The 27,322-nt window shown below is 52.2% G+C and overlaps 1 protein-coding gene and 1 long non-coding RNA gene across 9 annotated transcripts in view; one reads left to right on the top strand and one right to left on the bottom strand.

The window, feature by feature from the left end:
* PITPNM3 (PITPNM family member 3) overlaps positions 1 to 27,322 on the top strand; it is a 107,030-nt gene that overhangs the window by 77,386 nt on the left and 2,322 nt on the right. For 5 of the 8 annotated variants that reach the window (XM_084822762.1, XM_084822759.1, XM_084822761.1 and 2 more), the window contains 12 exons: positions 316 to 435; positions 936 to 1,117; positions 11,177 to 11,349; positions 16,310 to 16,480; positions 17,436 to 17,603; positions 19,089 to 19,237; positions 19,725 to 19,841; positions 20,358 to 20,474; positions 20,752 to 20,900; positions 22,433 to 22,582; positions 25,326 to 25,605; positions 26,954 to 27,082. In XM_084822762.1, coding sequence (XP_084678888.1) covers positions 316 to 435; positions 936 to 1,117; positions 11,177 to 11,349; positions 16,310 to 16,480; positions 17,436 to 17,603; positions 19,089 to 19,237; positions 19,725 to 19,841; positions 20,358 to 20,474; positions 20,752 to 20,900; positions 22,433 to 22,582; positions 25,326 to 25,605; positions 26,954 to 27,082 — 1,905 coding nt within the window. The remainder of the gene's footprint in view (positions 1 to 315; positions 436 to 935; positions 1,118 to 11,176; positions 11,350 to 16,309; positions 16,481 to 17,435; positions 17,604 to 19,088; positions 19,238 to 19,724; positions 19,842 to 20,357; positions 20,475 to 20,751; positions 20,901 to 22,432; positions 22,583 to 25,325; positions 25,606 to 26,953; positions 27,083 to 27,322) is intronic. The other 3 variants (XM_084822765.1, XM_084822764.1, XM_084822760.1) reach the window with 1 other exon arrangement.
* On the bottom strand, positions 13,420 to 18,050 carry LOC146335110 (uncharacterized). The gene is made up of 3 exons (XR_014786136.1): positions 17,886 to 18,050; positions 16,793 to 16,879; positions 13,420 to 14,595 (listed from the first exon to the last, which is right to left on the bottom strand). It is a non-coding gene; the product is annotated as an uncharacterized LOC146335110 (long non-coding RNA).

Genomic DNA, 27,322 nt, shown 5'->3' with positions numbered 1-27,322 from the left:
GCCGCTGCTTATCCAGGAAACAGCTCTGTGCTTGTGTGTTGTGGATGGTGCTGATGTGAGTTCACCAAAGATTCCCAGTTTGGTAACTGCAGGGGAGATGTCCCCTTCTGAAAAGCCCGCTGTGGTAAGATCGTTGCCCCTGCACAGGTTGCTCCCACCTCACCTGAACCCCCCTCCATCTTTGTGTATTGGAGAAATAACTTCTCTCCCGGGGGGGGGGGGCGTTACCTGCTGGATGGCGGTCCAGATAGAGGTCTGTAACCTTGCTGCCCATGGGGAGCTCAGCACCTGACCTCCTCCTCCCTCTCTGTCCAGGTGTGCCTGATTGGGGACTGCGTGGGCGGCATTTTGGGCTTCGACGCTATTTGTTACAGCGCGGGGCCAGCAGGCGAAAGCCGAGCCAGCAGCAGGAGAGGCAGCAGCAGCAGCGCCCAGGTACACCACCGGTGGGGTGGGCAGGGGGCTCACAGGCTTCCCAGTTGCTTTTTTCCGGGGGTTGGTGGCCCTTTATAGAGAAATGGTTCCCTGCCCCTGCATTGCACTGAGCAAGGCAAAGTGGTACGAACTGCAGTAAGAGATGACCTGACCTGGTTACCATCTTCCCCACTGGGGTGAGATGTAGCGTATTTCTTTTTAAATTTTTAGTAACTTGCATATATATATATATATATATATATATATATATATATATATATACACACACACACATACATACATACATACATACACACTCAGTCTCTCTCTCTCTCTCACACACACACACACAATGGCATATGCAAATATTATGCAAATTTGCACACACTTTTGTGGATGTGGCAGAGGGCCCAATCCACATTCAGTCCACTGGGCCCAGAAGATCCTGTGGACTCCAGAGACTGAATTTATTAGGTCCAGAATTCAGTCCAAGATGGTTTGCGGTGTGCTCTGTTTTTTAGGACAATCCCCTCTCAGCTGAAGACTCCAACCTGGGAGGTCTCAAGCGCCTCAGCAAAAGCAACATCGACATCTCGGGAATGATGGAGGATGAGGAACCCAGGCAACCGCTGCTGCGGAAACAGAGCGACTGCTCCAGCTACGACTGTGACGCCATCGCGCAGCATCACGCCTTCCTCTCCAGGTACCCAGAGAGCCCTCCTCACGAAAGCCAAGACCTTGGTAGTTAGTGGCTTGTGTGGCTGCAAGACAGGTGGAAAGGAACCCAGACGTTGCAGCCACGTCCTAGGAGTGCCTGCACCTACCATTATGTGGCAAGGCGCTGGAGGTGGCGGGCGGGGTGGGGGCGGGGAGCCAAAAGATGACTACAATCCTCTTCTTATTTTTTTATGTTTAATGCACCTTTTGATCCCCAAATCAGGCCCCTTTAAATTGAAATGAAACACATCCAGACCCAAACAATTTCTTTTTACAATTCAGAAAACGAATAACCCTGACCTGAAAAGAGCATCCAGCCTTCTCAAGTGTGGAGGAGGAGGCCCCCTGTTAAACAGGTTCCCAGAGCCCCCTTTGAGAGGAGGAGGCCTCTGCTGCCGGAGAGCATTGCTGAGCATGTGAAAGGTCCAGGGCGGGGGGGCACAGGACGCAAGCCTGCATTTGCTGACTTGTATCCAAATACGCAGATTTAGAAATAATTACTAGGATTTATTTAAATTTCACAGGAGGCGAGGGCAGCCAATTAATTTCTCATACAAATCATCTCAAATGAAATAAATTACTCAATTAATTTGCACCTTGCCCAGATCAAACCAATGTGTTTTTTAAAAGAAATCTTAGTTGCCATGCAGGGAAGAATTTGGGTGAGGGGATTGGGGGCTGTTGCAGCATGTGAGAAGGGGGGAGTGAACCCTTGCCACCCCGGCTGCAATCCCCATGGAAAATTGCCCCCTGCGTGGCAATTAAGCTGAGAGAAAAACTTCCCTTGGCATCAGCGGACGCCCAGCGCTCTGGGGAAGAGATCCGGGTTCCTGGGAAATAGATTTGGGGCCAGGACCCTATGAGCCTGAGACATTTTGTCTCCTGAACTCCCGCTCCACGTGTGGAAGCCGGTTGGATTCACGGTGCTGTTTGGGAGGTGAGTAGGTGAAACAGCCAGCCCAGGCCAGCAGGAAGCCCACCATCCCGCCACATTAGTGCCAGGATGGAAGTGGCGGGGGGCTCGGGAGGAGCAGCTGGGAGGGGGCTCGGGAAGAATGGCTGGGGGGCTCCCCCCACCCTTACAAATCCACTGCCTGGAGCAGCTGGACCCTCTCTCTAGCGGACAGCCCAGCCCGGAAGGCATCTCTCTCCTCAGAGGATGCCACAGGAGGGGGGCTGCCGCCACCCCCACCCCCCCGATGAGCACAGCCTGTGGGTTTGGTCTTGGGGCTGCAGAGCCCCAGCAAATGACCCAGCCTGAGGCGCAGGCCCCGTCCCTGGGGCACCCTGTGACAACCTTTCGAGTATTTGAAGAGCGCCATCATATCTCCCCTCAGTCTTCTCTTCTGAAGGCTAAACAGGCCCAGTTTTTTCAGTCTCTCCTCTTAGGGCTTTGTTCCAGTCCCCTGATCGTCTTCATTGCCCTCCTCTAAACACTCTCCAGTTTGTCTGCATCCTTCCTTCTGCATCCTTCTGCGCCACATAGAATCATAGAACAGTAGGGTTGGAAGGGGCCTACAAGACCATCGAGTCCAACCCCCTGCTCAATGCAGGAATCCAAGTCAGAGCATCCCTGACAGATGGCTGTCCAGCCTCGTCTTGAGCATCTCCAGTGTGGTAGAGCCCACCACCTCCCTAGGGAATGGGTTCCATTGTCGTATTGCTCTAACAGGCAGGACGTTTCTCCTGATGTTCAGCTGGAATCTGGCTTCCTGTCATTTGAGCCCATTATTCCGTGTCCTGCACTCTGGGGTGATCAAGAAGAGATCCTGGCCTTCCTCCCTGTGACAACCTTTCGAGTATTTGAAGAGCGCCATCATATCTCCCCTCAGTCTTCTCTTCTGAAGGCTAAACAGGCCCAGTTTTTTCAGTCTCTCCTCTTAGGGCTTTGTTCCAGTCCCCTGATCGTCTTCATTGCCCTCCTCTAAACACTCTCCAGTTTGTCTGCATCCTTCTTAAAATGTGGTCCCCAGAACCGGAAACAGTACTCAAGAGGAGGCCTAACCAATATTGAGTAGAGGGGAACTAGTACTTCCGGGGATTTCTGATTGTACTGGAATAGCCTGTGCTTTGTCCTCTATTCACTGGGGGTTAAAAACACAGTCCCACTGCTATGGAAGTGTGTGTTTCAAGAAAAAGAAAATTTAAAAAAACGAAAAAAATGAAAAAAAAATGTTAGGGGCCTCCCCCTTGACCACCCCTGGAAAACTCCTGTTTGGTCTCCTGGTTCGCTCGCTCTGTTCGCTCTCTCTCTCTGGAAGCTTGCTTCCTTGTATAGCCCCTAGACCAGCTGGAGCAGCTTCCTCTGCTCTGCTCAGCTAGGAGACAGGAAACAGACTGAAACTTCCTGCCCACACAGCTGCTGGGAGTCCTCAGGCCACCCTCACCCCCCTCAATTCAATTGAGAATGTTAGAGAGAATGTGCCTCTGGTGGATGCTGAGACAACTCTTCCTCCACTAGCAGGAGCTGGGCTCGCTGCTAGGCTTATGCTCACCTTGCCAGCAAGTGCGTGGCTCACTACTGGTCTTTTAGAGGTGGCTATTTTGTAGTCCAGAGGAGGCCGAAGTGCCAAAAGGTTTCACACAATAGCAGGAAAAAGGGCAACAAGCTGGTACCACAATGGCAACCAGAGATGTTCTTCTCTTTCGGGTCCAAAATGACCCAAAGGGCTGATGAACTCTGTGTTCTGGCACATCCAGTGTTGTCTGGTTCTGGGGCACGTTGTCTCCTGCGGGCAACACTTCCTTGCAGTGGGATGCAGGGATCCAGGTAGGCTGTCTTTGCAGCCTCAGAGCGGTGTGAGTGGTCAACAGCATCTGATGGGGTCTTTTCCAGTGAGGCCAAGGGAAGACTTCTTCTGATGGACTTTGATGGAGGCTCAGTCTCTAGGCTACAGGTTGTGACATTGTCATAGGAATGTCTGGAAGCCCTTTTTAACCTGTGAATGGAAAACCTTCACACACTTCATTAATGCTTGGCAAGAGTTCAACACAGTCTTACCACTTAAATGCAAGTTGTTGTTGTTCAGTCTTTAAGTTGTGTCTGACACTTCATGACCCCACGGACCAGAGCACGCCAGACCTTCCTGTCATCCGCTCTCTCCCGGGGTGTGCTCAAGTTCATATTCATTGCATCGGTGATGCAATCTAGCCATCTCATCCTCTGCCGTCCCCTTCTCCTTTTGCTTTCAATCTTTCCCAGCATCAGGGTCTTTTCCAGGGAGTTTTCTCTTCGCATTAGGTGGCCAAAATATTTGAGCTTCAGTTTCAGTATCTGTCCTTCCAATGAACAGTCAGGGTTGATTTCCTTTAGGATGGACTGATTCGACCTCCTTGCAGTCCAGGGGACTCGTAAGAGTCTTCTCCAGCACCACAGTTCGAAAGCATCAATTCTTCAGCACTCAGCCTTTCTTATAGTCCAGCTCTCACAGCCATACGTTACTACTGGGAAAACCATAGCTTTTATTAGACAGACCTTTGTCTGCAAGGTGATATCTCTGCTTCTTTCTTACTATGCTGTCTAGGTTTGCCATAGCTTTCCTCCCAAGGAGCAAGCGTCTTTTAATTTCATGGCTACAGTCACCGTCTGCGGTGATTGGATCTCTAGTTCCTCTGCCTCTTCGAAACCCAGCTTGTACTTCCGGTAGTTCTCGGTTCACATACTGCTGAAGCCTAGCTTGTAGGATTTTGAGCATCACCTTGCTGGCATGTGAAATGAGCACAATTGTACGATAGTTTGAACACTCTTTGGCGTTGCCCTTCTTTGGCATTGGAATGTAAACTGACCTTTTCCAGTCTTGCGGCCATTGTTGAGTGTTCCAAATTTGTTGGCATATTGAATGCAGCACTTTAACAGCATCATCTTTTAGGATTTTAAATAGCTCAGCTGGAATACTGTCATCTCCGCTAGCTTTGTTGTTACTAATGCTTCCTAAGGCCCACTTGACTTCACTCTCAAGGATGTCCGGCTCAAGTTCAGTGACTGCACTATCATGGCTATCAGGGACATCAAGATCTTTCCTCTATAGTTCTTCTGTGTATTCTTTCCACCTCTTCTTAATCTCATCTGCTTCAGAACCCAGTACTGCTTTTCTCACCCTTTTATTGACTATGAGTGCTACTCCATTTCTTCTAAGGGATTCTTGCCCACAGTAGTAGATGTAATAGTCACCTGAATTAAATTTGCCCATGCTTGTCCATTTTAGTGCGCTGATTCCCAAGATGTCGATGTTCAATCTTGCCATCTCATGTTTGACCACCTCCAGCTTACCTTGATTCATTGATCTTACATTCCAGGTTCCTAAACAATATTGTTCTTTACAGCATCGGACTTTCTTTTCACCACAGACACATCCACAGCTGAGTGTCCTTTCGGCTTTGGCCCAGCCGCTTCACTCTTTCTGGCGCTACTTGGAAATTCCCTCTGCTCTTCCCCAGTAGTATATTGGACACCTTCCGACCTGAGGGGCTCATCTTCCAGTGTCATATCTTTTAGCCTTGTGATACATTCCATGGGGTTTTCTTGGCAAGAATACTGGAGTGGGTTGCCATTTCCTTCTCCAGTGGACCACATTTTGTCAGAACTCTCTGCCATGACCTGTCCATCTTGGGTGGCCCTGCACGGCATAGCTTATGGCTTCACTGAGTTACGCAAGCCCGTTCGCCACAACAAGACAGTGATGTTATGTAATAGGTGCTGAAGATGGGAGTCTCATGGGTCTTCGCATAAGGATCTCATGGGGACTGAGTCCATTCTGCTGGTGCGAAGTGGCAGGCATGCTCAGCAGTGCCAAAGTTAGAGCATCAGGCCATTTAAGTCAAGTCTTAGCACAGATTTTGGCTAATTTGTTCTTTAAAATGCCATTCTTTTTTCTACCAGCCCTGCTGGCTGGGGATGGTAGGGGCACTGGAAACGTTGCTGAATTTGTAGAGCTTTGTACATACAACCACTAATACATATTTAAAAGGACAACATTTCTTCATCTAAATGAAACCTATTTGTATGTTAAAAGAAAGCTTAGATGTCTCTTAACTCTCGGTTCAGTCACTCTGGTTTCCAGGGGAGCGATGGGGTGCTGTGCTTCCAGGCTGGTTATCTGAGCAGATGGTGCAGCTTCCTTCTCTCGGACGAGAACAGATAACAGGCTAATTCACTCAGGATTTTATAGAGCAAGTCTCACTAAGTTAGAAAACTGTCAGAAAGTACACGCACTGCTGGCCCCCCTCCCTCTTTTGGCAGCAAAATAAGTTTCTCACAGTACAGAAAGAAGCATTCCTTACCAGTTAGAAGAGCAATTACGGTGCATTGTTTTAGCTTCTGTTAGTAGCAAAAGTGTGGCTTTCACTGTATGTGAATACAGCTAGGAGAACAAACTCTAAAATCATGAAAATTGCCAACTTTCTAGCAAATCAGTGTACTTGTGCCATTATTACTGCGTATAATTCTGGGCAAATTCACACCTGACTGCCTGCCAGTCTCCTGAAACCAAATCTAATGCAGCCCTCTTTTGAATTCTCACAGATTCTACGTGCAGTTGTTTATTGAACAATTAAAACAAATCTAAAATCATTAAGCTTGCTAGACTACATACAAAGGAAAAAGACAAAGCAAGAAAATAACAATAACTAACATAACAATGGGACAATGCACAGCACATCAGATTTCAAATCCACTGTTACTTCAGTGTATACCAGTGACTTTCCATAAAAGTTTGCGCTTGCTTAGACCACGTTAGAATCTCATTCTCACCTCGACAGCATCGTTCCAGCACATGCAGCATCTCTCAACAAACATTCAGTTCAGCTGCATTTCTCCCTTGTGAAGCGCACACAGAAGGTTGGGCTTGAGCTGCAATACATGTTCAAACACATTAGCTAATACATGACCAGACAGACGATCCTCAGCCAACACTCACTCTCTGTTGCCAGGCACACGCAGTCATTGCCTCTTGCAATGGGAGAAGCTGCTGTTGTAGCTTTCGGGTGGCATATAGCAGGGGTCCCCAACCCCCGGGCCGCAGACTGGTACCGGTCCGTGGCCTGTTAGGGACCGGGCTGCAGTAGGGGTGTGGAAACCCCCCCTTACCTTGGGTCCACGGGGGGGGGTAGGCAATCTGTCCCTCCCCCCTGCCTCAGAATCCTCGCCGGCCCTGGCCGGCTCCGCTCCGCAGCGAGTCCGCAGAGCTGCCAGCAGCTCCGGCCCTGTTCTTTGCAGTCATAGCCTATTACTGCAAAGAACAGGGACATAAATGGCGTCCGCTACACGGACGCCATTTGCATCCCAGCGGCCAGAAGTCCTCCCCCGGCTGGAGCCAGCCAGCAGCTCCGCAGCGAGTCCAGGGCCGACGAGGATTCTGGGGGTGGGGGGAGGAACGGATTGCCCCCCCCCCGCAGACCCAAGTTAAGGGGGGTTCCCACACCCCTACTGTGGCCTGGTCCCATTCCGCCCCCCAGTCCGTGGAAAAATTGTCTTCCATGGACCGGTCCCTGGTCCCAAAAAGGTTGGGGACTGCTGGCATATAGGACAATCTGTCCAGCAGGCCCAAAGGACAGGCATTTGATGACTAAGGGCGCAATCCTATGCACGTTGAGACTGAATAAAGTCCTACAACTTCCAGCATGCCCCAGCCAGCCAATTGTTAAGGAAATATCCAAGCGAGGTTAGGTTGAACAGTCGGAAATTTATTAAAGCACATCATGGCCATGGGAGAGGCAGACAAAACTGTGTCTCTCCCCACAAAAAGAAAACAGGATGCATTTATACAGATTGACAGTTGGAGAACAAAGAAAATACACTACACATGCTCAGAAACCAGTTAGTACTCAGTAACAGTCTTATCAGCACAGAGGCCTTCTTATCTTTAGGGATGAGTTACTTTGGTGGATAGGAATTTCCTGCTTATGAGCAAGTTACAATTACCTTCTCATGATCAGACACATACACATTCTCTAAATCCCATCAGGCACCTCGCCTGGACCAAACTATTTACAGGGCCTAGTCAGGCCTACCTTCACATTTTAATATTGAATTGTATGTATTTTTCATGTAAACTGCTTAAAGATCTTATGATATTAAGCAGTTTATAAGCACTTTATCTAAATAAAAAGTAAAATAAACAGCGCCATAGGATTTCCCACAGAGAGTCAAGTCAGCTCTCTGCCTGCTTTTCAGATCCAGTTCCAGCCCAGAATGACTGCCACCCATGTAGGCCTGGTTCACATGTAACTACAATCCAGAATATGGGTTGAGTATGGGTTGTCATTGAATTGTGGATTGTCATTACGTGTGAACCCTACACTATGGTTTAGCTATGGGATGGGTTGTTAACCACATAGTTCACAACCCAACAACAAACCATGGGTTCTCTCCCTGGGTTGTTCCTGGTTCACAATTCAACCATAGCCCCTACTCGACTCATACTCTTGAGTTCGCATTATGTGTGAACCAGGTCATCTGTTGCAGAACCCAGAGTCAGAGAGACCACGGAGTGAAGGAAAAAGAGATTCTTTATTTAACGCGCGGGCTTAAGGCTGGAATCATTTCCAAAGAGCCAGAAGCCCCGATTTACATTAGCACATTGGTTTTATAGACATTGTGACACATATGAAACGGCTCCTCCTCCCCCTCCCGTGTGGGGTTGCAGTCCTCAACATTTCTTCTCCTAGCACCATTGTTTATAATACAAGAACTGGGTTATAGGGTAGCCATGATAAGGAGAGAACAGAATAGAACAGCAGAGAACAAGATATACAATTGTATGACCTTTGACAAGATAAGGAATTCCTGTGTCTCGTCAGCTTACAACAATATATTCAAGGGAGAAAGAGCTCAGCAAGAACATGAAGCATGAGACTGCATGAGGCTACTTAGTCTGATCCCCGATATGGCTGCTACAATCAACTTAGTTTGCTTCTATTTGTCCTCATCCCAGACTCAGTTAGCACATTCATAGAATCATAGAATAGTAGGGTTGGAAGGGGCCTACAAGGCCATCGAGTCCAACCCCCTGCTCAATGCAGGAATCCAGGTCAGAGCATCCCTGGCAGATGGCTGTCCAGCCTCGTCTTGAATGCCTCCAGCGTGGGAGAGCCCACCGCCTCCCCAGGTAATTGGTTCCATTGTCGTATTGCTCTAACAGTCAGGAAGTTTCTCCTGACGTCCAGCCGGAATCTGGCTTCCTGTCACTTGAGCCCATGATTCCGTGTCCTGCAGTCTGGGATGATCGAGAAGAGATCCTGGCCTTCCTCTCTGTGACAACCTTTCAAGGACTTGAAGAGCACCATCATATCTCCCCTCAGTCTTCTCTTCTCAAGGCTAAACATGCCCAGTTCTTTCCGTCTCTCCTCATCGGGCTCTGTTTCCAGTCCCATGATCATCTTTCTTGCCCTCCACTGAACCCTCTCCAGTTTGTCTGCATCCTTCTTCAAGTGTGGTGCCCAGAACTGCACACAGTAGTCCAGATGAGGCCTAACCAGTGCTGAGTAGAGGGGAAATAGTACTTCCGGGGATTTGGAAGCTATGCTTCTATGAATGCACCCCAAAAGAGCATTTGCCTTTTTTGCAGCCACATCCCATTGTTGGCTCATATTCAACTTGTGATCAACAACAATTCCAAGATCCTTCTCGCTTGTAGTGTGGTTGAGCCACGTATCCCCCATCTTGTAACTGTGCATTTGGTTTCTTTTTCCTAGGTGCAGAACTTGGCCTTTATCCCTATTAAATGTCATTCTGTTGTTTTCTGCCCAGCGCTCCAGTCTATCAAGATCACTTTGAATGTTGTTTCTGTCTTCCAAAGTATTAGCTATCCTGCCCAATTTTGTGTCATCTGCAAATGTGATCAGCATTCCCTGCACCTCCTCCTCCAAGTCATTCATAAAAATGTTGAAGAGCACTGGGCCCAGGACTGAGCCCTGCGGTACCCCACTCATTACCTCTCCCCAGTTTGAGAAGGTCCCATTGATCAGCACTCTTTGAGTCCGATTCTGTAGCCAACTGTGGATCCACCGGATCGTTGTTCCATCTAGCCCCCTTTGAGCTAGTTTGCTCATCAGGATATCATGGGGCACTTTGTCGAAAGCTTTACTGAAGTCGAGGTATATGATGTCCACAGCATTCCCACAGTCCACAAGGGAGGTGACCTGATCAAAAAATGAGATCAGATTCATCTGGCAGGATTTGTTCTTGACAAATCCATGTTGGCTTCGAGTAATCATGGCATTGTTTTCAAGGTGCTTCCAGATGGATTGCTTTGTCATCTGCTCCAGAATTGTCCCAGGGATGGATGTCAGACTGACTGTTCTGTAGTTCCCAGGTTCCTCCTTCTTACCCTTTCTGAAGATAGGGACAACATTAGCCCTCCTCCAGTCATCTGGCACTTCCCTCGTCTTCCATGATTTCTCAAAGAGAATAGACAGCGGTTCTGAGAGTTCTTCTGCCAGTTCCTTTATTACTCTAGGGTGCAGTTCATCTGGCCCTGGAAATTTGAAGATTCCTTAGGCAGAGGGGTGGATCAGGGGAGAGGGAAAAGGTGAGTCTTCTCCACCCAAAGCCTCTGCCTTCTGGGGCCATCCCAGTTCCAAACGAAACACATCCGCAGCGTGCGACCAATGATCAGTTGTCTGTGGTCCGTTCTTTGAGAGGTGCTGCCTCCAGGCATCTACATGCACAGCTCTGTCTGAAGCCTTAGAATCAAGGTCAGAAGTGACGCAGAGTTGCAGCCGGGGATACTGGGCTGTAACGGGCCCCTGAAGGTCATTCAGACCAAGCCGCACACACAAACCAATATGTTTTATTTCCAAACCTAGAGGCTGGAGAAATATAAAATGGGAAGCACAGAGCACCACATCTGGCACAAGCGGTGTGACTCTTGATAAGAGCTTTTTTGCTGTTTAATTCAGTTGTGGTTTAACTTGGCCTCATGTCTAGGGGTTGCGGAATGGTGCCGCTTTGTTTTAAAGACCCATGTGGCCTCCTCTCTCCCTCCCTCTCTCTCTCTCTCTCTCTCTCTCTCTCTCTCACTCTCTCGTGTGTGTCTCTCTTCTCCAGTATCCACTCAACAATGCTGAACGAGGATGCAGATTTCCCCCCAGAGAGCTCCTCTGCCATGCTGGATGTCCACCTGGGGCGTTTTGAGTTCGAAGTGTCTGACTTCTTCCTCTTTGGCTCGCCCCTCGGCTTGGTGCTGGCGATGAGGAGGATGGTGCTGCCCGGCCTAGAAGGTGAGCCAGCCGCGCTCTCTGGCTGCAGGCGGCCGGATGCTCTTTGCTGCTCCTGGCAGGGCTCAAAGGCCCGGGAGGGGAATGAGGGGCCGGCCGCTTGGCTTGCTCCTGCAGCACCCCCACCGTGCTCCCGTGAGAGGTGGGGAACCCAGCGCGGCTCTTTTGAAATGGTGGCCTCATAGAATAGTAGGGTTGGAAGGGGCCTACAAGGCCATCGAGTCCAACCCCCTAATGTGGCCTCATGCTTCTGAAACTCGGATTCCCCCCCACGAACGGCATCTCAAAAGCTGCAGGTCATGGGGCTGTTTTCAATACAACAAGAGTCCCTTTTGTGGATTTCCCATTTTCTTCCCACCTTTTAAAGCTCTTGCAGCCTAGATTTTTATTTAATGGCAGCCAAGGCGATTGCAAAGCTTGAGCTGTTCTTTGAACTTTGAAGCAGCCTTGTCACCAGGGGGAGAAGGGTGGCCGGAGGAGGGTCTGGGAGCCACCAGAACAGGGCTCAGCGAGGGCGCAGGGAAGAGCCCCGGGAGCGGCCTGGAAGGATGGGGGTCAGCAGGCGTCCATTTAGGGGGAGCCGGGCTCCGTGGCAGGGAGCCTGCAGCGTGTGCCCCTGCTCCCAGGTTCAATCCTGGCCTCACCGGGTGCAAGGACCAGGGAGGAGGTGGATGGGAAAGCCCCTGTGGGAGCAGTTTTCCAATCCGTGTGGAGCGGCCTTCCCCAACCTTGGGCCCTCTGGATACGTTGGACTACAACTCTGGCTGGGGCTGATGGGAGTTGTAGTCCAATGCATCCGGAGGGTGCCAGGATGGGTAAGGCTGGTGCAGACAATGCTGGTTTGACCGTGGCGTGAGTCAGCTGTGTGTGTGCGGAGAGGGGAGTGGTCCAGTGAACAGACCCAGCAATCAGCAGGTGGGCTCTTGAACTGGGCGTGTGGTGGAAAGGCAAGAGAGAAGACCCTGCCGCAGCATCAGCAGCGAGGCCGCCTTATGCATGATGGGCGCCTTCTTGCACCAAGAGACCAGCTCGCAGGCACACGCATGCTCTGAGCCTCTGCAGTTGGCAAGGAGTCCACGCCTGCCCCACGCTTGCCTCTCCGGCAGGCCTGTTTCGGCCTGCCTCTAGGAAAGGACTATCCGCCCGCATCGGCTCGTTCCCGGTGTGGGCCGCCGCCAGCAACGCGCAGTGCTCCGTCACGCCTCGGACAGCTTTTCGAGGAAGCCGCCGTGCGCTGGGGGCTCCGGGGGGACGTGAGCAGCGGCAGCTTCTCTTCGCGCTGGCAGTGAGACTTCCGCTCCCTTGGGATAGAGATGGTGCTGTCTGAATCCGCAAGACCGCCGCTGCACCCCGGGAAGCTGCGGCGTTCACTGGGGGAGCTCGCAGGCGCACCGCCCATTCCTGGCCTTGGAGGGCGATGACGAGGCAAAGCCCTGGCGGGGCGCAGCAGGCCACCCTCCCCACCGGCTTGTTTGGTGCCGCACCTCCGGCAGACTGCCCGAGTGGCTCAGACACATCAGCCGAGCAGCAATACATAGAGCCGTCCAGAAGGCAGCAGGGCAGCTGTTCCGGTCTGGGCGGGGACACGGGCCCAGGAAGCAGTCGGCGCAAGGGAATGCTGAGCAGCGTGCAGAGAGGGGCAGAAGCCGCACTGCTTTAGATGACACAAAATGCGTTCATTCACCTTCTGCTTTTTGGTAAAGAAGATATTTAGGAGGCGGAGCATTCTAATGGAGGCAAATGCTCCTTAGCAGACTTGCCTTTAGCAGCTTTCCCCAACCCTGGTGGCCTCCAGATGTGTGGGACTGCAAGTCCCATCACCCCCAGCCAGGCTAGCTGGCTGGGGAGTGACGACACTTGGCAGTCCCACATGCCTAGAGGCTGCCAGTGTTACGGATTAGGGACTTTGTTTGAGCTATCTGCCTACAGTTCAGTACTTGGGAAGCGTCTAGCTCCTCGTTCACCACCTAATAGCAGATAAAATAGTTCTAAACAAAGTGTATATCTAGGATTGTTTCATGGGTTACAATCCAGGTTTTGTACTAACAAGAATTAGTACAGAAAGATATTTTTGATCCATGCTTTATTTTGTATTACAAATATGCTTATAGCATAACATCAAAATGTAACTTGCATGTAAAAACATTTTTTATTGTTGAACCCTTAGATCTTAATAGCTTCAAAAGAAATAGAATTTCTTAACTGTTCCTTGTTCGTAGACTTCTGGTCTTAATTCCTTAAAAAATAGAGGTCTTGCACTAAGTGCCACATTTCCTGTTTAATGCTGACTAGGCTGTTCAGCTAACAGCTCACCAGCAAGGCGGCGAGCTTCTGAGAAGAAGCTCCACGTTCTAAAATGCCTTTATTCCTTTTTGTGTAGCAATTACCTCAGAGTTAATATTCTCCACTGTCCCATAAATTAGGGCTCACAATCTTACTTATTTCTTTATTATTAAATATTCTTAAAACATTGGAACATACATAAAAGGCTTACACCTTTCAAGCTGAAATCAATTTTGAATTATACTTTTGAGAAGATAACCCCTTACTCAAAATTTTCTAATTAAACTTAAGCTTTTTTTCCCTAGACATCAAGCGTTTTGATGTGTGTACTTACCCAATATTTTTTGCTCATTCATTGATAAGCGAAATCTTTAAGTACACCTTTGACCTGGAATTATAGTGTCTTGCACCTGTTCATTATTCAAATACATTTTTGGCTCAAGTGATAGGCCTTTAAATCAGCATTTTCTCTTTGGATACGATCTAGGTCATCTTGACCATTATTTTTATGCCAGTTACGCAGAATTCATGGTGAACCTGCTTGTGTCTCTGTATCTTCTCTTTAATATGATTTCATACAATATTTCTTACTTATTTACATTTTCAAATTCTTAATACTCAATCATTAATATTTAGCATTTGTATTTCATAGTAAGACACCTTCAATTGTTTTCAGAGAAATGGGTTAGCGTTTTTTCAATGGGCTTCCCGGCATGTCCAATTAAGCAAAGTCAGCTCTTTCCTAAAATCCAGGACACCGGCTTGGGGGAAGCTGCCTCATGAGAAAGGAAATGGCTCTGCAATTGGAAATGCCGACCAAGCGGTAGAGAAAGGGGGGACATCCCCAGTGCCTCCTCCAGCTTCCCCAGGGACAGCCCCTCCTGCTCCGCTGCGCCTTTTCCTGCCCTCACTTGCCAAAAGGTTGCACTGCTGCTTCTTCTGCTCTTCTCGTCCTCAATGGATTTTCTGTGGCAGAAAGAAAAAAGAGGGAAGAAGTGGTGGGAAAACTCAGGAGGGTTCCGAGTGGATGATGACGGCTGGAAGAACCTCCGAAAAATTGGCCAAAGGAGCAACTGCACATGAAAGGAGCGATTGTGCATGAAAGGCCCCTCCCAGAAGCCACCCTGGGGGCCCTCCACAGTTAGCCCTGCACACCCCAGTTGGCAGCCCCCCCTCGGCCTCTCTGCGTCTTTCCCCCACCTGTCAGCTGGGGAGGTAAAGATCACGTCAGGCCCCATGTGAAGCACTTGCGGTCTGGATACCTGCTGTCTCTCTCCACCAGCCCTCCCTCCCAGCCCTCGATGTCTTCAAGGCTTCCTGAGGCTCCCAGGCGTTGGTCTCCCCCACAGACAGCCCCCCAGAAGGGCTCCTGACCCCTCCCATTTCCAGTAATGATGTTCTGTTCTTTATTAAATGTATATCCCGCCTTCCCACCAAAAACGGTGTTCAAGGCAGCTAACAGTAACAACATTGGGATTGAAACAGAACATAAAAACAAATAAATTAAAAGCACAATTAAAAATTGTAAGAGCCAATGTGGCGTAGTGATGAGAGTGTTGGACTGGGACTTGTGAGATCCAGGTTCTCGCCCTCACTCGGCCATGAAGGTCCCTGGGTGACTGGCCCAGTCGCTGACTCTCAGCCTAACCTACCTCACAGGGTTGTTGTGAGGATGGTATGGAGAGGAGGAGGACTATGTGAGCTGCCTTGGGTTCCTTGCAAGAGGAAAAAAGGTGGGATAGCAATGTAATAATAAATAATAAATAAAAGCACAATGATAAAAGGAACAGCACCAACCAATTGAAAAAAAAAACCTTCAGCAATAGATCAGCTTGTATGCCAAAGGCCTCCCTGAATAAAAATGTCTTTGCCTGCCAGTGGAAGGTCAGCAGAGAACAAGCCACCTAGTCTCCCTCAGCACAGCATTCCAGAGCCTAGGAGTGGCCCCCGAGAAGGCCCTCTCTTGCATCCTCAAGCAGACGCCCCTGTGATGGATACAGACCGAGAGAAGGGCCCCACTCAAAGATCTTAAAATGCAGGCAGGCTCATATGGGAGGAGGCGGTCTTTCAGGTAGCCTGGACCCAAGTTTTATCATCCATACTCCAAGAATCCTAACTGGAAGGATAATGTAGCCAGTCTGAGGAGGCCCCTCCAGTTGGCTCTCTCCTTGGAACTAGGAACAATGGCAGAGTGCATTCTGGGTCAGCTCCCAGGACTCTTCTTATGGGAGGAGGCAAGGATGGCCGCCTCCATGCAGACACGCTTTCATAAGAGTCAGTACATAAAGACTGTTAGCGTATGCCGTGATGTTTTTGAAACATCAGAAATTAATTCAGAAAGAAAAAAATGCGGCCAGATCTTGTTCATTGCCTGAGGGAGGGAATGCAGGGATGCTTCTAACTGCACTCTTTCTGGGAAAGGGGGATGCAAGAGCCCCTGAACCCTTCCGTGTGGACAAGTGGCTGTGTCCACTCAGCAAAGATCCGTTTGTTTGAGCTGCACCATTTTTGTGTCTGAGAGCTCAGAATTGAGACTGTTGTTTCTGAAGCCTCTCTGGGAATTTAGGGACAAGCTTGTACCTATTTGTGTGCTGCTTTTATGCTGTTACGAGATTTCTGAGCACTTTCTGATGATTCTGGGACATCCCCCCACCCCCGGCCACCCGCTTGCTGTCTCCAGTCTCCCAGGTACATCCAGCCTGCAACCAAGTCTACAGCCTCTTCCACTCTGCCGACCCCTCTGCCTCGAGGCTGGAGCCGCTGCTGGAGAATAAATTCCACCTTCTGCCTCCCTTTACCGTGCCGAGGTACCAGAGATACCCACTGGGCGATGGGAGATCCCACCTCTTAGGTATGGCTCCTGTTTCTTTGCTGTGCTATTCACATCCCGTTGTAGCCACCTGGCCTGTCTTCCAGGAGGCTTTGCCAGAAAACGGGTTCCTGCTACTTCAAGCAGCCTTGACCGAGACAAATACGAAATGGCTGCCAGCCCCACGCAGCGAGACAGCTGCTCATTGCTTGCCCTGAGCATGATGCAGGACAGCCCATGTAAACCCTTCAGATCCTTGCACCCTTCTCATCCCAGCTGATGACCCATGAGAGCAGGGCTGGGCAACCGGTGGCCTTCCAGATGTTTTGCCCCACAGCTTTCATCCATTCTCACCTTTGGCTGTGCTGGCGAGGGCTGATGGGAGTTGCAGGCCAAAACAAAGGGAGAGCCACAAGTTGTCCCTGGGCTACAGCAGCAACTCTGGTGAAAGCAAGGACATCAAATACCTTTTCACAACACAGCAAATGCAAATAAAAATGCATGCCTCGGGGGGGGGGCAACTGCCCCTGTGCTATGAAGGGCTGGGGAAACCCAAAGCTGCCAGATAACTGGAACATGGAGGGGGAGGACGGAAGAACCCTGTTCAGGGCCGCTTCTGTTTGGGCGACCCACAACACACTTGCATCCTGCCTTTTGTGCTGAAAGTATCCAAGGTGGCTGATGCCAGTGGTGAAAGGCATGAAAGAGCACGAAGTAATCAAAGGCGCAGTCGGGGGGAAATCCTGTGACTCCCAGTATGGCTGGGGCATGCCGGGAGCTCTAGGACCTTTGTCTGCCGGAGCATGCATGGGGTTGTGCCCTAATGCCGGAGGGATCAAGAGAGAGCAGCAGGCAGGCCCCGGAAGGCTCCCCGGCCCCTACCCCCAAACGCAGCCAGCCAGGGGCAGCTAACCGCTGCTCTGCCAGCCCCGCCGGACCGTGCGTCGCCGCTCCACGCACTCCCCGCCCCGTCTGCCTTCTGTCTCCCACCACGCAGCTGAGGCCCTCCAGTGCCATCGCGCCCTGTTCGCCGATGGCTCCGCAGCGCTGCCCTCCGTCGCGGGAGCCGTGGAGCCCCAAAGCGCAGAGGGGCGAAGGGGGAGCGGGGGCAGCACCGAGAGCTCCGGGTCGACGGAGAGCTTGCTGCCCGCCGGCGCGGCGAACGGTGAGTGCGGCCGGCGGTTGACTCGCCACGCGAGGTGCGGGCGCCTCAGGCACGTGCCCGAGAGGCCTCCCACGAAGCAGCGCCGCTGCAGGGCCCAGGCCTGCGGACGGTGTGGCCCCCGGGATGAAGCCGTCGGGGCTCCTCCTCGCTTCCCATCTGGAATGGGGGGCGCTGCGACGAGGCCCGCGCTGAAGCTTGGGGACGCGCCCCGCTCCCTTGGCCCCGTGCGGCTGGCCTTGCATCAGCGCTTGGGGCCCTTTGCCGCAGAGCACCAACGCGCACCTCTTGTGCCTCGCCTTTTAACACCGGCTGGGCCCCAAAGGCGGGACGCAAGTAAAGCCCGGACGGCAGCAGCGCGTGCCCATTTTTGTTGCTTTCTGAACGGGGGAAAGCGAGAGAGACTTCATGAAGCTGCGCCATGGCAGTGTTGCTGCTGCGCATGCGCCCGAGAGGGGAGAGGAGTGAGTTCGGTTCACAATACGGAGTGAGCTCATCAGCACTTGCCAAACTAATGCACAGCCTGGAATGCAACTATCCCTCAGTTTCCGCACTCCTCTGAGTTTTGCAGTGCACTTCTCCAGTCAAAAACTATAACTCCGGTGGATGTTAGTATGCATTCCTCCTTACGTCTGCATTTTGTATGCCTTTCTCCGAATTATACATCGAGAGAAGTGCAAACAAAAATGCATCTGCATACCCAAAAATGTGCAAACAGATGTAGAAATGGGACAGAGTGAAGGTGTGCTTCAAAAAGTTGGACACTTGTAGCAGCTGAGACCTGCGGATGTGTCCGTGCCGCCTGGATACCCAGGGCAGCTCCCTGCTGCTGGAGCCAGCCACGGCCTCAAAGCCGACGCGGTCCAGGCCCCCTTGTGCACGCAACACTCACGCTGGTGGCGGTTCCTCCTCGGCTGAAGGAGGTGCGTGATCTGGCATGCAAGTCATAGAAACGCCACTCTGGCTGCTGCCAGCGGTGACAGATGCTCCTCTGAGCCCCCTGGAGCATTGAGGCCTGAGCAGGGGAAGCAGCTGGCACCCCTGCCTCTTTGGACTGAGAAGAAATACCTGGTGCTTCTCATCCACATTTTTTAAAAAGGACAATTCCTCCATTGCCCTCTCCCATTGGCCATACTGGACTCCTTGGGAGGGGCCAGTTGGCGGAGCCCCCGCCTTGCATGTAGAAAGTCCTTGGTCTGGTCCCCAGCATCTCTAGCTCTTTTTGAAATAAGTACCAAGCAAAGGGGGGGAGCTCTCCCTGCCAGAGGAACCCCAACAGCCCACCCCAGGACAAGGGGGCAATATTGAGGGAATAGGCTGCTGGGCAGCTTCCTACCTTCCTGTCTGCAAAGCGGGTTGCCTGCGCGCGTGTCTGAGTCTCCTTGCTATTGCTTGTGAAAGTGGTGCAAGGATTTTGCACCTGTGGGGGGGGGCACAGGGCTTTGGGGAGCGTTGGTCATGTTGTCCTGTCTGCCTGCTTCTCTGCAGTCACCTCCACATGGTGGGGAGGCAAGCGGATAGATTACGCCCTGTACTGCCCGGATGTCCTCACTGCGTTCCCCACGGTGGCTCTGCCTCATCTCTTCCATGCCAGCTACTGGGAATCGACGGATGTGGCTGCTTTCATTCTAAGACAGGTAACAGTGCCGGCTTCCCCCCCTCTCCCCCCCTTCTGCTTGGGTCCAGCATGGAGCGGGGAGACACGAGTTCAAATCCTGCTTGACCGTGGAGCTCAGAGAGTGGCCTGGCCAATCGCTTTCCCCCCGCCCTTGCCCACCTCACAGAGTTGCTGTGTGGGTAGAACGGGGGTGTCACCCTGAGCTCCCCAGCGGAAGGGCGGAATGCAAATGCCGCAAGATGAATAAAGCGCACAAGACCTGCTGAGGCGGCCTGTGCCAGCGTCTCCAGTCAGCTGGACCCCTCGGCTCACAACGCAATACGCCGTCTTCCTCGGGAGCTAGAACAAGTCGTCTGGTGGCACCCTTGGCTTCCTTTCTGCAGGCTGCGCCTCCCAGGAGCAGCCACGCCCTCTTGCTCGCTCCACCAGGACGTGGCCTCTGGGGGCGCCCCTGTCGGTGGAGGCGGGGCTGCCATGCTTCCTCTCTCACTGCCTTTCCCCTGTAGGTGATGCGATTTGAAGCCGCCAGCATCAAGGAGAGCAACAGCTTGGACCCGGCGACACTCGGCCCCTCCGGCCCGAGGGAGAAATGGCTGCGCAAGAGGACCCAGGTCAAGCTGAGGGTGAGGGCAATGGGCCCGCGTGGAGCCCCTCGGCAGTTGGGGCACGTTGTCCGAAGCACGGCAGAGTCCGTGTTCTAGCAAAGCGGCGTGGAGGATGGCGGTGGGTGGAAAAGTTCCAGAACGTTGCATGCAAGAGTTCAGTGAAGGAACTCTGAAGCCTGAGCTGGGGTGGGGGGTGGAGAGGGGGAACTCCAGGTATCAAGGAGCACAGCGTCCGTGTTTGTGCTGCATCCACCCACCCACCCCCAGACTCAGTGGAGAAAGAATCCCAATACTTCGGAAAACCCTGAAAAGTTTCTCCAACCCCCTCAGGGCGGTTCTCTTGTGTCCCCTTCCATATTTCTGAAAACAATTGGCTGCTGCCCCCTTCAAGACTTCAGGACCTCAGGGGCGGGGGCCTAACTGCTGGCAAGGGGAAGTCTGCATGACTGGAAGGGAAGCGCAGAGCCTCGCCGGGGCCCAGGGCGGCTGCCGTGCTGTTCGGCCCAGTCATTTCCTTCCCTGCTTCCCTTTCAGAACGTCACTTCCAATCACCGATCAAATGACGTCATTGCAGCAGAAGGTGGCCCTCAGGGGCTGGTGGGGCGCTTCATGTACGGCCCCCTCGACATGGTGGCTCTCACGGGGGAAAAGGTAGCGCTCCCAGGTCGCCATCTTTCTTCTTAGGCGAATGCAAAACAAAGTCCAAATGCATTCTGCCATATTGGATTTCTCGGCCTTGAAGGTGCTGCAGACCGTGTGTGTGTGGGGGGGAGTCCTCCAAGAGGCCGACGTGGCCTCCCCTTTGAAAAGCATTGGTGCAAATTGCGGGGGAGCCTGTTTGCTTGAAATCCCCGATGCCTGATCTTTTCTGTTCCTGCACTCTGATGGGAGAACACACCATGTGCCACACGTGCCATTCCTCTCCCAGGTCGACATCTTCATCATGACCGAACCCTCCAACGGGCGGTGGGTCTATTTTGATACGGAAATCACCAACAGCAGTGGCAGGATCTCGTACAACATCCCCAAAGAGAAACGACTTGTGGTTGGCGTCTACCCGGTCAAGCTGGTGGTCAGGTCAGGCTAGGGGCATGGACGGAAAACCCTTGAGTGCTGGGGAGGGAGTGCGCGGGTGTGTGGGGGTGTCTTACTCCAACCTAGTGTTGAATGGGGGGCAAACGGGACACTCTTTGACATTAGTTCTTCTTGAAAATCAGGGGTGTTGAACCTCTTTCAGCCCGAGGGCCGAATTCCATTTCAGACAAGCTCTCGGGGGCCTCATTCCAGTGGTGGGTGGGGCCAAAGGCAAAGGGGTGGGGCCAAAATGCCAAACAGACCAGCCTAATGTAGCTTGAAACTCTTCGTGCCAGTCACTTCCCTTAGGAGAGGCATTTCAGCCTTTTAGAAGGGGGGGGTCTGGCTACACAAAAGCCAGGTGTCAGAGTTCTGAGCAACCCCCTGAACAACTTCTTAAGGCTCTCTTACCTCCCAAGAGTCCCACCTTCCTTCTTTTCCCTTTCCCTTTCCGATAAATGGGGTTTGGGTTGTAGGGGTGGGGTGAGTGACACTCTAGACACCTGGGTGTTAACCACAGCCAATTACTGGAAATTAAAGCAAGCAAATCACAACTAAATATATTTACACAATAGAGCTGAGTGATACCAAAGGCATTAAGAGAAAATAAAAGTTGCAAAACACCAATTCCTTTACCCTAGCCATACTTGGACTTCTCCAGGCTGCTTCTGCTCCCTCTTCAGGCTCTGGTCTCCCAACTCTGCTCTTATTGGCCCTCTTGCTCTCTTTATATATCCTCCTCCCTCAAAACCACAAGTACTGTTTCAAACCTGATGAAATTAAACTTAACTGGGGAAATGAAACTACTCCTATCAGGGATACCCCCTCCCAACAAAAAACTCCAGGGCTCTAAGCCTGACTGCTTTTCCCTTTGCCTCTGTAGGCCTCAAATCTCCAACCAGGAAGCCACCAAATGACCAGTTGTCAAGGAAAAGGGATGTGGCCCTATCAGGAACCCCCGAGGGCCAGATTGGGACCCCGGGATGGGCAGCTTTAGTTCCTGAGCCTGAGGTTCCCCAGCCCTGCTGCAGAGAAATACAGAGTTGTATTCACACTGGCTTAGAGTCCTGTAACTCACTGACCATTCCTATTAGGTACAAAAACTAAAAAAGTATCAACAAATAACCCTTGAAATTTGATGGTCAGATCCTGGAGTTTTGCAACGGAAACTCCTTTTGGGGGGCGTGCACGCGCGCTCTGCTTGAGCTTCTATTTGCGACCTTCCTATCACACTGCACCTTGCACTAAAACGGCACGTGGCATGTTGAGAGAAGGAAAGGGAGCCAATGCTGGCAAAACCTCAAGACCTCACTGGATGCCTGTCCAGACCTGATTCCAGCACTGATGAGGCAAAGCGTGATCCAAAAGGGTGAAGCAGGATATCCTCAGGATGTCTCGGAGGGAGCCTTCCAGGGAAGGAAACGCTTGCCCTGGGAGGGGGATCTGAGCCACGTGGCACGTTGCTGACCATTGCAGAGCGTGGCCCAGACGCAAACAGGCGCTGACATTCTGCTGCATTCCTTCTTGGCCATCAGGGGGGACCAGAGCAGTGCTGCCAGCTACCTGACCGTGCTCCCGCGAGGGATGGAGACTGCGGTCTTCAGCATTGACGGCTCCTTTGCTGCCAGCGTCTCCATCATGGGCAGCGACCCCAAGGTCCGGGCTGGAGCTGTTGACGTTGTCAGGTGAGGGGCTCCCCGCCATCAGGCCGTCTGGAAGGAAACCAGGGTGGCATCCAGCTAGTCCAAAGCCCAGGTTTCCCCTGAAAGGCAGCTCCTGCTCCTTCGGGGGTTCGGGGCTCAGGCCCATAAGACACAAATCTGTGTACCAGGTATATATGCACATTTAGAAATAAGGACTAAGGTTGATTTACATTTCACAGGAGATGAAGGCAGCCAGTTAATTTCTCATATAAATAATCTCAAATGAAATAAATTCTTCAGTTAATTTGCACCTTACCCAGATCATCCCAAACCAATGTGAAAAGTTGCTTATTATATTTAATTTCCATGTAGAGGAAGATGTGTGTGTGTGTGGGGGGGGGGGTGTTAAGGGGAGAGTTAACTCTTCCTTCCCCAGGTGCAATCCCCCTTGAAAATTGCCCCCTCAATGGCAGTTAAGCTGGGGGAAAAGCTTTCCATTGGCACCAGTGGTCACTCAGGGCTCTGGGGAAGAGATCCGGGGCTGGGGCCCAGGCATAGCAATGCCCTGGGTTCCAGTGTCTGTCTGCGGGTGAATCCCTCAAGGGGGGCCCGCTCCCTAGCGAGAGCGTGTGGTGAGATGCCGCTTCGCTCACGACTTGCCCTCTGCTGGAATTCCTTCGAAATGTGGCAAGCCAACAGTTCAGCACTCGGCCACAGCAAGGCCAGCAAAATACACCCTGGCCTGGCACAGAGAACACAAAGCTCAGTTCAAAGCAAAAGAGAAGCTTTGAAAGCCCCGAAATCTTTCTCCAAGTCAGTTCAAACTCCAGGTTTGCAAACAATTCCCAGCTCGCCCCGGATCCCCAAAAGCCAGCATGGTTTGGTCACAGACAAATCCTGCCCACCACCTCTTCTCTTTTTCTTTGATCAAGCTATTAAATTAGTGGGTTGTAAATGTGACTTGCCTTGATTTCAGCAAAGCAGCCAAGTTCCCCATGATATTTTGGCTAACAAACAGGTTACATGCAGGCCAAACTGCAGTACTGCTGGGCGGCTCCACAGCGGGCTGGAAAGCCATGCTCCCAGAGTGGTTCAGCATCAGACTGGAAGGAGGCTTTGAGTGGTGGGCTTCGGGGCTTTGTCCTGGGCCCTGTCCTCTTCAGCACTTGTATTAGTGATGTAGAGGAACAGGTGGAGGGAACCCTTCTCAGGTCAGGCAAGATTGGGCGGGATGGTTACCACACCGGAAGGCAGGGATAAAATTCTTTGATAGAACTGAAAACTGGGTTGAAACTAACATAATGAAAGTCAACTCAGAAATATGTAAATTTCTGCGTTTAGGCAAATAAATAAATGCACAGATGGGGACACTTGGCTCGGCAGGTTTACATACGGGACGTTTCTCAGCACTGTACTTGATCCTGAGTCAGCGTGAGTCAACAGTGCGATGTAACTGCAAAAAAGGCTAACACAATGTTAGGTAATAGAATCATAGTTTCCAAGGCACCAGACATAACAGTTCCACTTTATTCTGCACTAGTCATATCTCAGATCTGGAGTACTGTGTCCAGTTCTGGGCACCGCCCTTTGCAGGAGGGCAACAGAAGGGTGGTTAGGGGCATGGAAACAAGTCCTAGGTTGAAAGGTTGAAGAACTGGGTAAGTTTAGCTCTGAGAATGGGCTGTGAGTGGCATGAAAGCACTCTCACAATACCTGGAGAGCTGACCTGTCGAAAAGGGCAGAGACCTCTTCTCTGCTGCCCCCGCAGGCACAGCTAGATCTAATGAGTTGAAGTTACAGGAGGGCAGAGTGTGGTTGAATGTTAGGAGCAGTTTGACAATGGAACCATTGTCCATTGAACTGGCAGGGCAGTGGGTGGGCTCTCCGTCCCTCGAGGTCTCTGAGCAAGGTTGGACATCTGTCTGGGGGGTGCCGTAGCTCTGGGTTTACTCCATGGAGCAAGGGATGGACTAGATGGCCTCCAACACCCCCTCCAACTCTTACAGTTCTAATTGTGTACATATAGGTCCTTCGCATCAGTGGCCAGGCTAGTCCACATAAACAGCAGCATGCACGAAACCACGGAGCAGTAGGGGGTTATTCTCTCCAGTGCACGATCTGGATAGGTTACGGTTTATTACTCTGGGTGCCTAAATGATCTCTCGGTCTGTGGCCTTCAGCTGGGCACTGCCGTTTGGCGCATGCACACACACGCCATCCCTGCAGGTCTGAGCGGGCGCGTCCCCTTCTTTTCGGGGAGGGCAGATGCTTTGCAGCCCCTTCGGCTTTCCACCCTTGACGGTTCACTTCTCCTTGTTGTTGTTATGTGGCATTTATTGATTTATGTCCCACCCTCCTGCCAAAAATGGTGCTCAAGGTGCCTGACAACAGAACCCAGGTTGAAAGCAAAATCTGGATTAAAACATAACATGAAAGTGAGTAAATTAAAAACACAATTAGCAACACAACAATAAAAGAAATAAACCACCCCCACCAGCTCTCCATCAACAGCCCCCTTCCGTTCTCTGTGTTCTGCTGGGGCCGACCTGCTGCGGCCCTTTGTGGCTCCTTGCACACCCATCGCCCGGGGGGCCCTGACCGCTCCTCCTCCGTGGCCACCACAGATAAGCCACCCCTCCCCTTCCACGGCGCTCCAAGCCTCCCCACTGCCTCTCCCCAGCCCGCCCTCAGAGAGTCTGTTGCTCCGAAGTAGCACATGTCGGGCTGGCTCTCCCCAACCGGGCGCCTCCCAGAAGGGTTGGACTACAACTCCCATCATTCCCAGCCACCACAGGAGGGAGCCCAGTTCTGGGAGGTTGCTGTGGATGCAGATGAGATGCTCGAGGGCAGGAGCACCTTCTCTCTTCCTCTTCTGGCCCAGGCACTGGCAAGACCTGGGGTACCTGATCATCTATATCACTGGGCGCCCCGACATGCAGAAGCAGCGCGTCGTCTCCTGGCTCTCCCAGCACAACTTCCCCCAAGGGATGATCTTCTTCTCCGACGGGCTCGTCCACGACCCCTTAAGGCAGAAGACCATTTTCCTCCGGAACCTCGTGCAAGAGGTAGTGGCTGCTCTGCTCTTTGGGACCTTGTGGGGGGCTTCGTTGCCCAGGGCTGGCTCTGCTCTGCACTGGTCAGGCTTCACCTCGAACGCTGTGTCCAGTTCTGGGCACCACATTTTCAGAAGGTTTCAGATAAACTGGAGTGAGTTCAGAGAAGGACAACAAAGACTATCAGGGGGCTAGAAACGAAGTCCTGCGAGGACAGATGGAAGGAGCTGGGTGACCTTAGCCTTGAGAAGGCTGGGGGCGGGGGTGATTGTCCCTACAGAGTTGCCACACACAAGAGGGCCACAGCGCGTTCTCCATCATCCAAGACTGTAGGACACAAAATGACAGGGTTTGACTACAGGAAGGCAGATTTCAGTTGAACCTCAGGAAAAGCATCCTGGTGGCCAGAGCAGTCAGACCGCGGGGCCGACTTCCTTGGGAGGTGGTGGCCCTCCATCCCCGGAGGCCTTCGAGCAGCAACTGGGCAGCCACCAGTCAGGGAAGCTTGAAAGTGGATTCCTGCATGGAGCAGGGGCTTGGCCCAGGTGGCCCCTTCCAACTACAGGATCCTGTGATCCTGTGACGGCATTGCCAGCGTTGTCTTGGAGTGTCTCCGGCCCAATGGAAAGGCCTCACACCGCCAGCCAATCACAGAGGCCCATGTTGCTCACCCCTCTGCCCCCCGTTTGTCCCTGGAGAGGCGCTGGGGCTGCAACATGCAGAGTTCCCTGTGGCGCCCCAAGCTCAACTCCAGCCTCAGGTAGCCCATGGGATTTGTGTCTCGAGCCCTGGAGCCCGTGACTGAGAGCAGGGTGCAGAGCCTCCTCCAGCCCAAGGGCTGGATTCTGTTCTGGAGAAGCTCTTGGGGGCAGCATTCCAGTGGTGGGCGGAGCTGAAGGGAAAGGGGTGGGGCCAAATACCAAGAATACCAGCCTGTTGTGGGTTCAAGCCCTTCCTGCCAGTCATGAAGCCTTCAGAGAGGCATTTCAGCCTTTTAGAATGGGGGAAAACTGCACAAAACCTGGGAAACGGGAAATGATCCGTGATCTGGGGAAAGGGGGTGAGGCCAGGGGAAGTGGACATGGCCATCTGAGGGCCTCCAGAGGGCTGGATTTGGCCCACAGGCCTGAGGTTCATTGCCACTGCCTTTGTAGGTCATTCCCAGCACTTCGAACTGGGCCTGGGAGCGGGTGTTGAACGTCAGGCTGGATTTGGCCCCTGGCCTGAGGTTCAGCACCCCTGACTGCTGGCAAGGGTCAGCAGCCTGAAATGTAATGCCAAGCAATGACGGGGTAGCTCTGCCTGGTCCCGCACCTTCTCTCAGCGTGGCTGACTCTTGCGACGTCTCTCTCCCTCCCAGTGCCACATCAGGATCTGTGCCGCGTATGGCTCCATGAAGGACATCTCTGTGTACAACGTCCTGGGCCTCTCCCCGTCCCAGATATACATTGTTGGACGGCCAGCAAAGAAATACCAGACTCAGTGCCAGGTCACAGGCTCTTTGGGGGGCTTTGCAACTGGGCGGGGATGTATGTGTTGGGGGGGCAGGGGAGGCCAGGTGGCACAGGGCCCCTGGCCAGTGAGGGAGGGAGATTAGCTGAAGCACCAACGAACGGGCACGTTGGTTGTGCCAGGCACACGCGGTGTGCGTGCATTGTAACCCTTGGGGTGTGTGGCTGTTGCCCCTTGCCATACGTGCAGAGGTCCAGCTCTTGAAATATTTATATCC

Source organism: Heloderma suspectum, chromosome 16 (assembly GCF_057233095.1).
Source record: "Heloderma suspectum isolate Gila_16-S chromosome 16, 16-S_ref, whole genome shotgun sequence".
In the NCBI taxonomy this organism is placed as follows: domain Eukaryota; kingdom Metazoa; phylum Chordata; class Lepidosauria; order Squamata; family Helodermatidae; genus Heloderma; species Heloderma suspectum.
The sequence above is the reverse complement of the archived record's forward strand: the minus strand, read 5'-3'. Positions and strand labels throughout refer to the sequence as shown.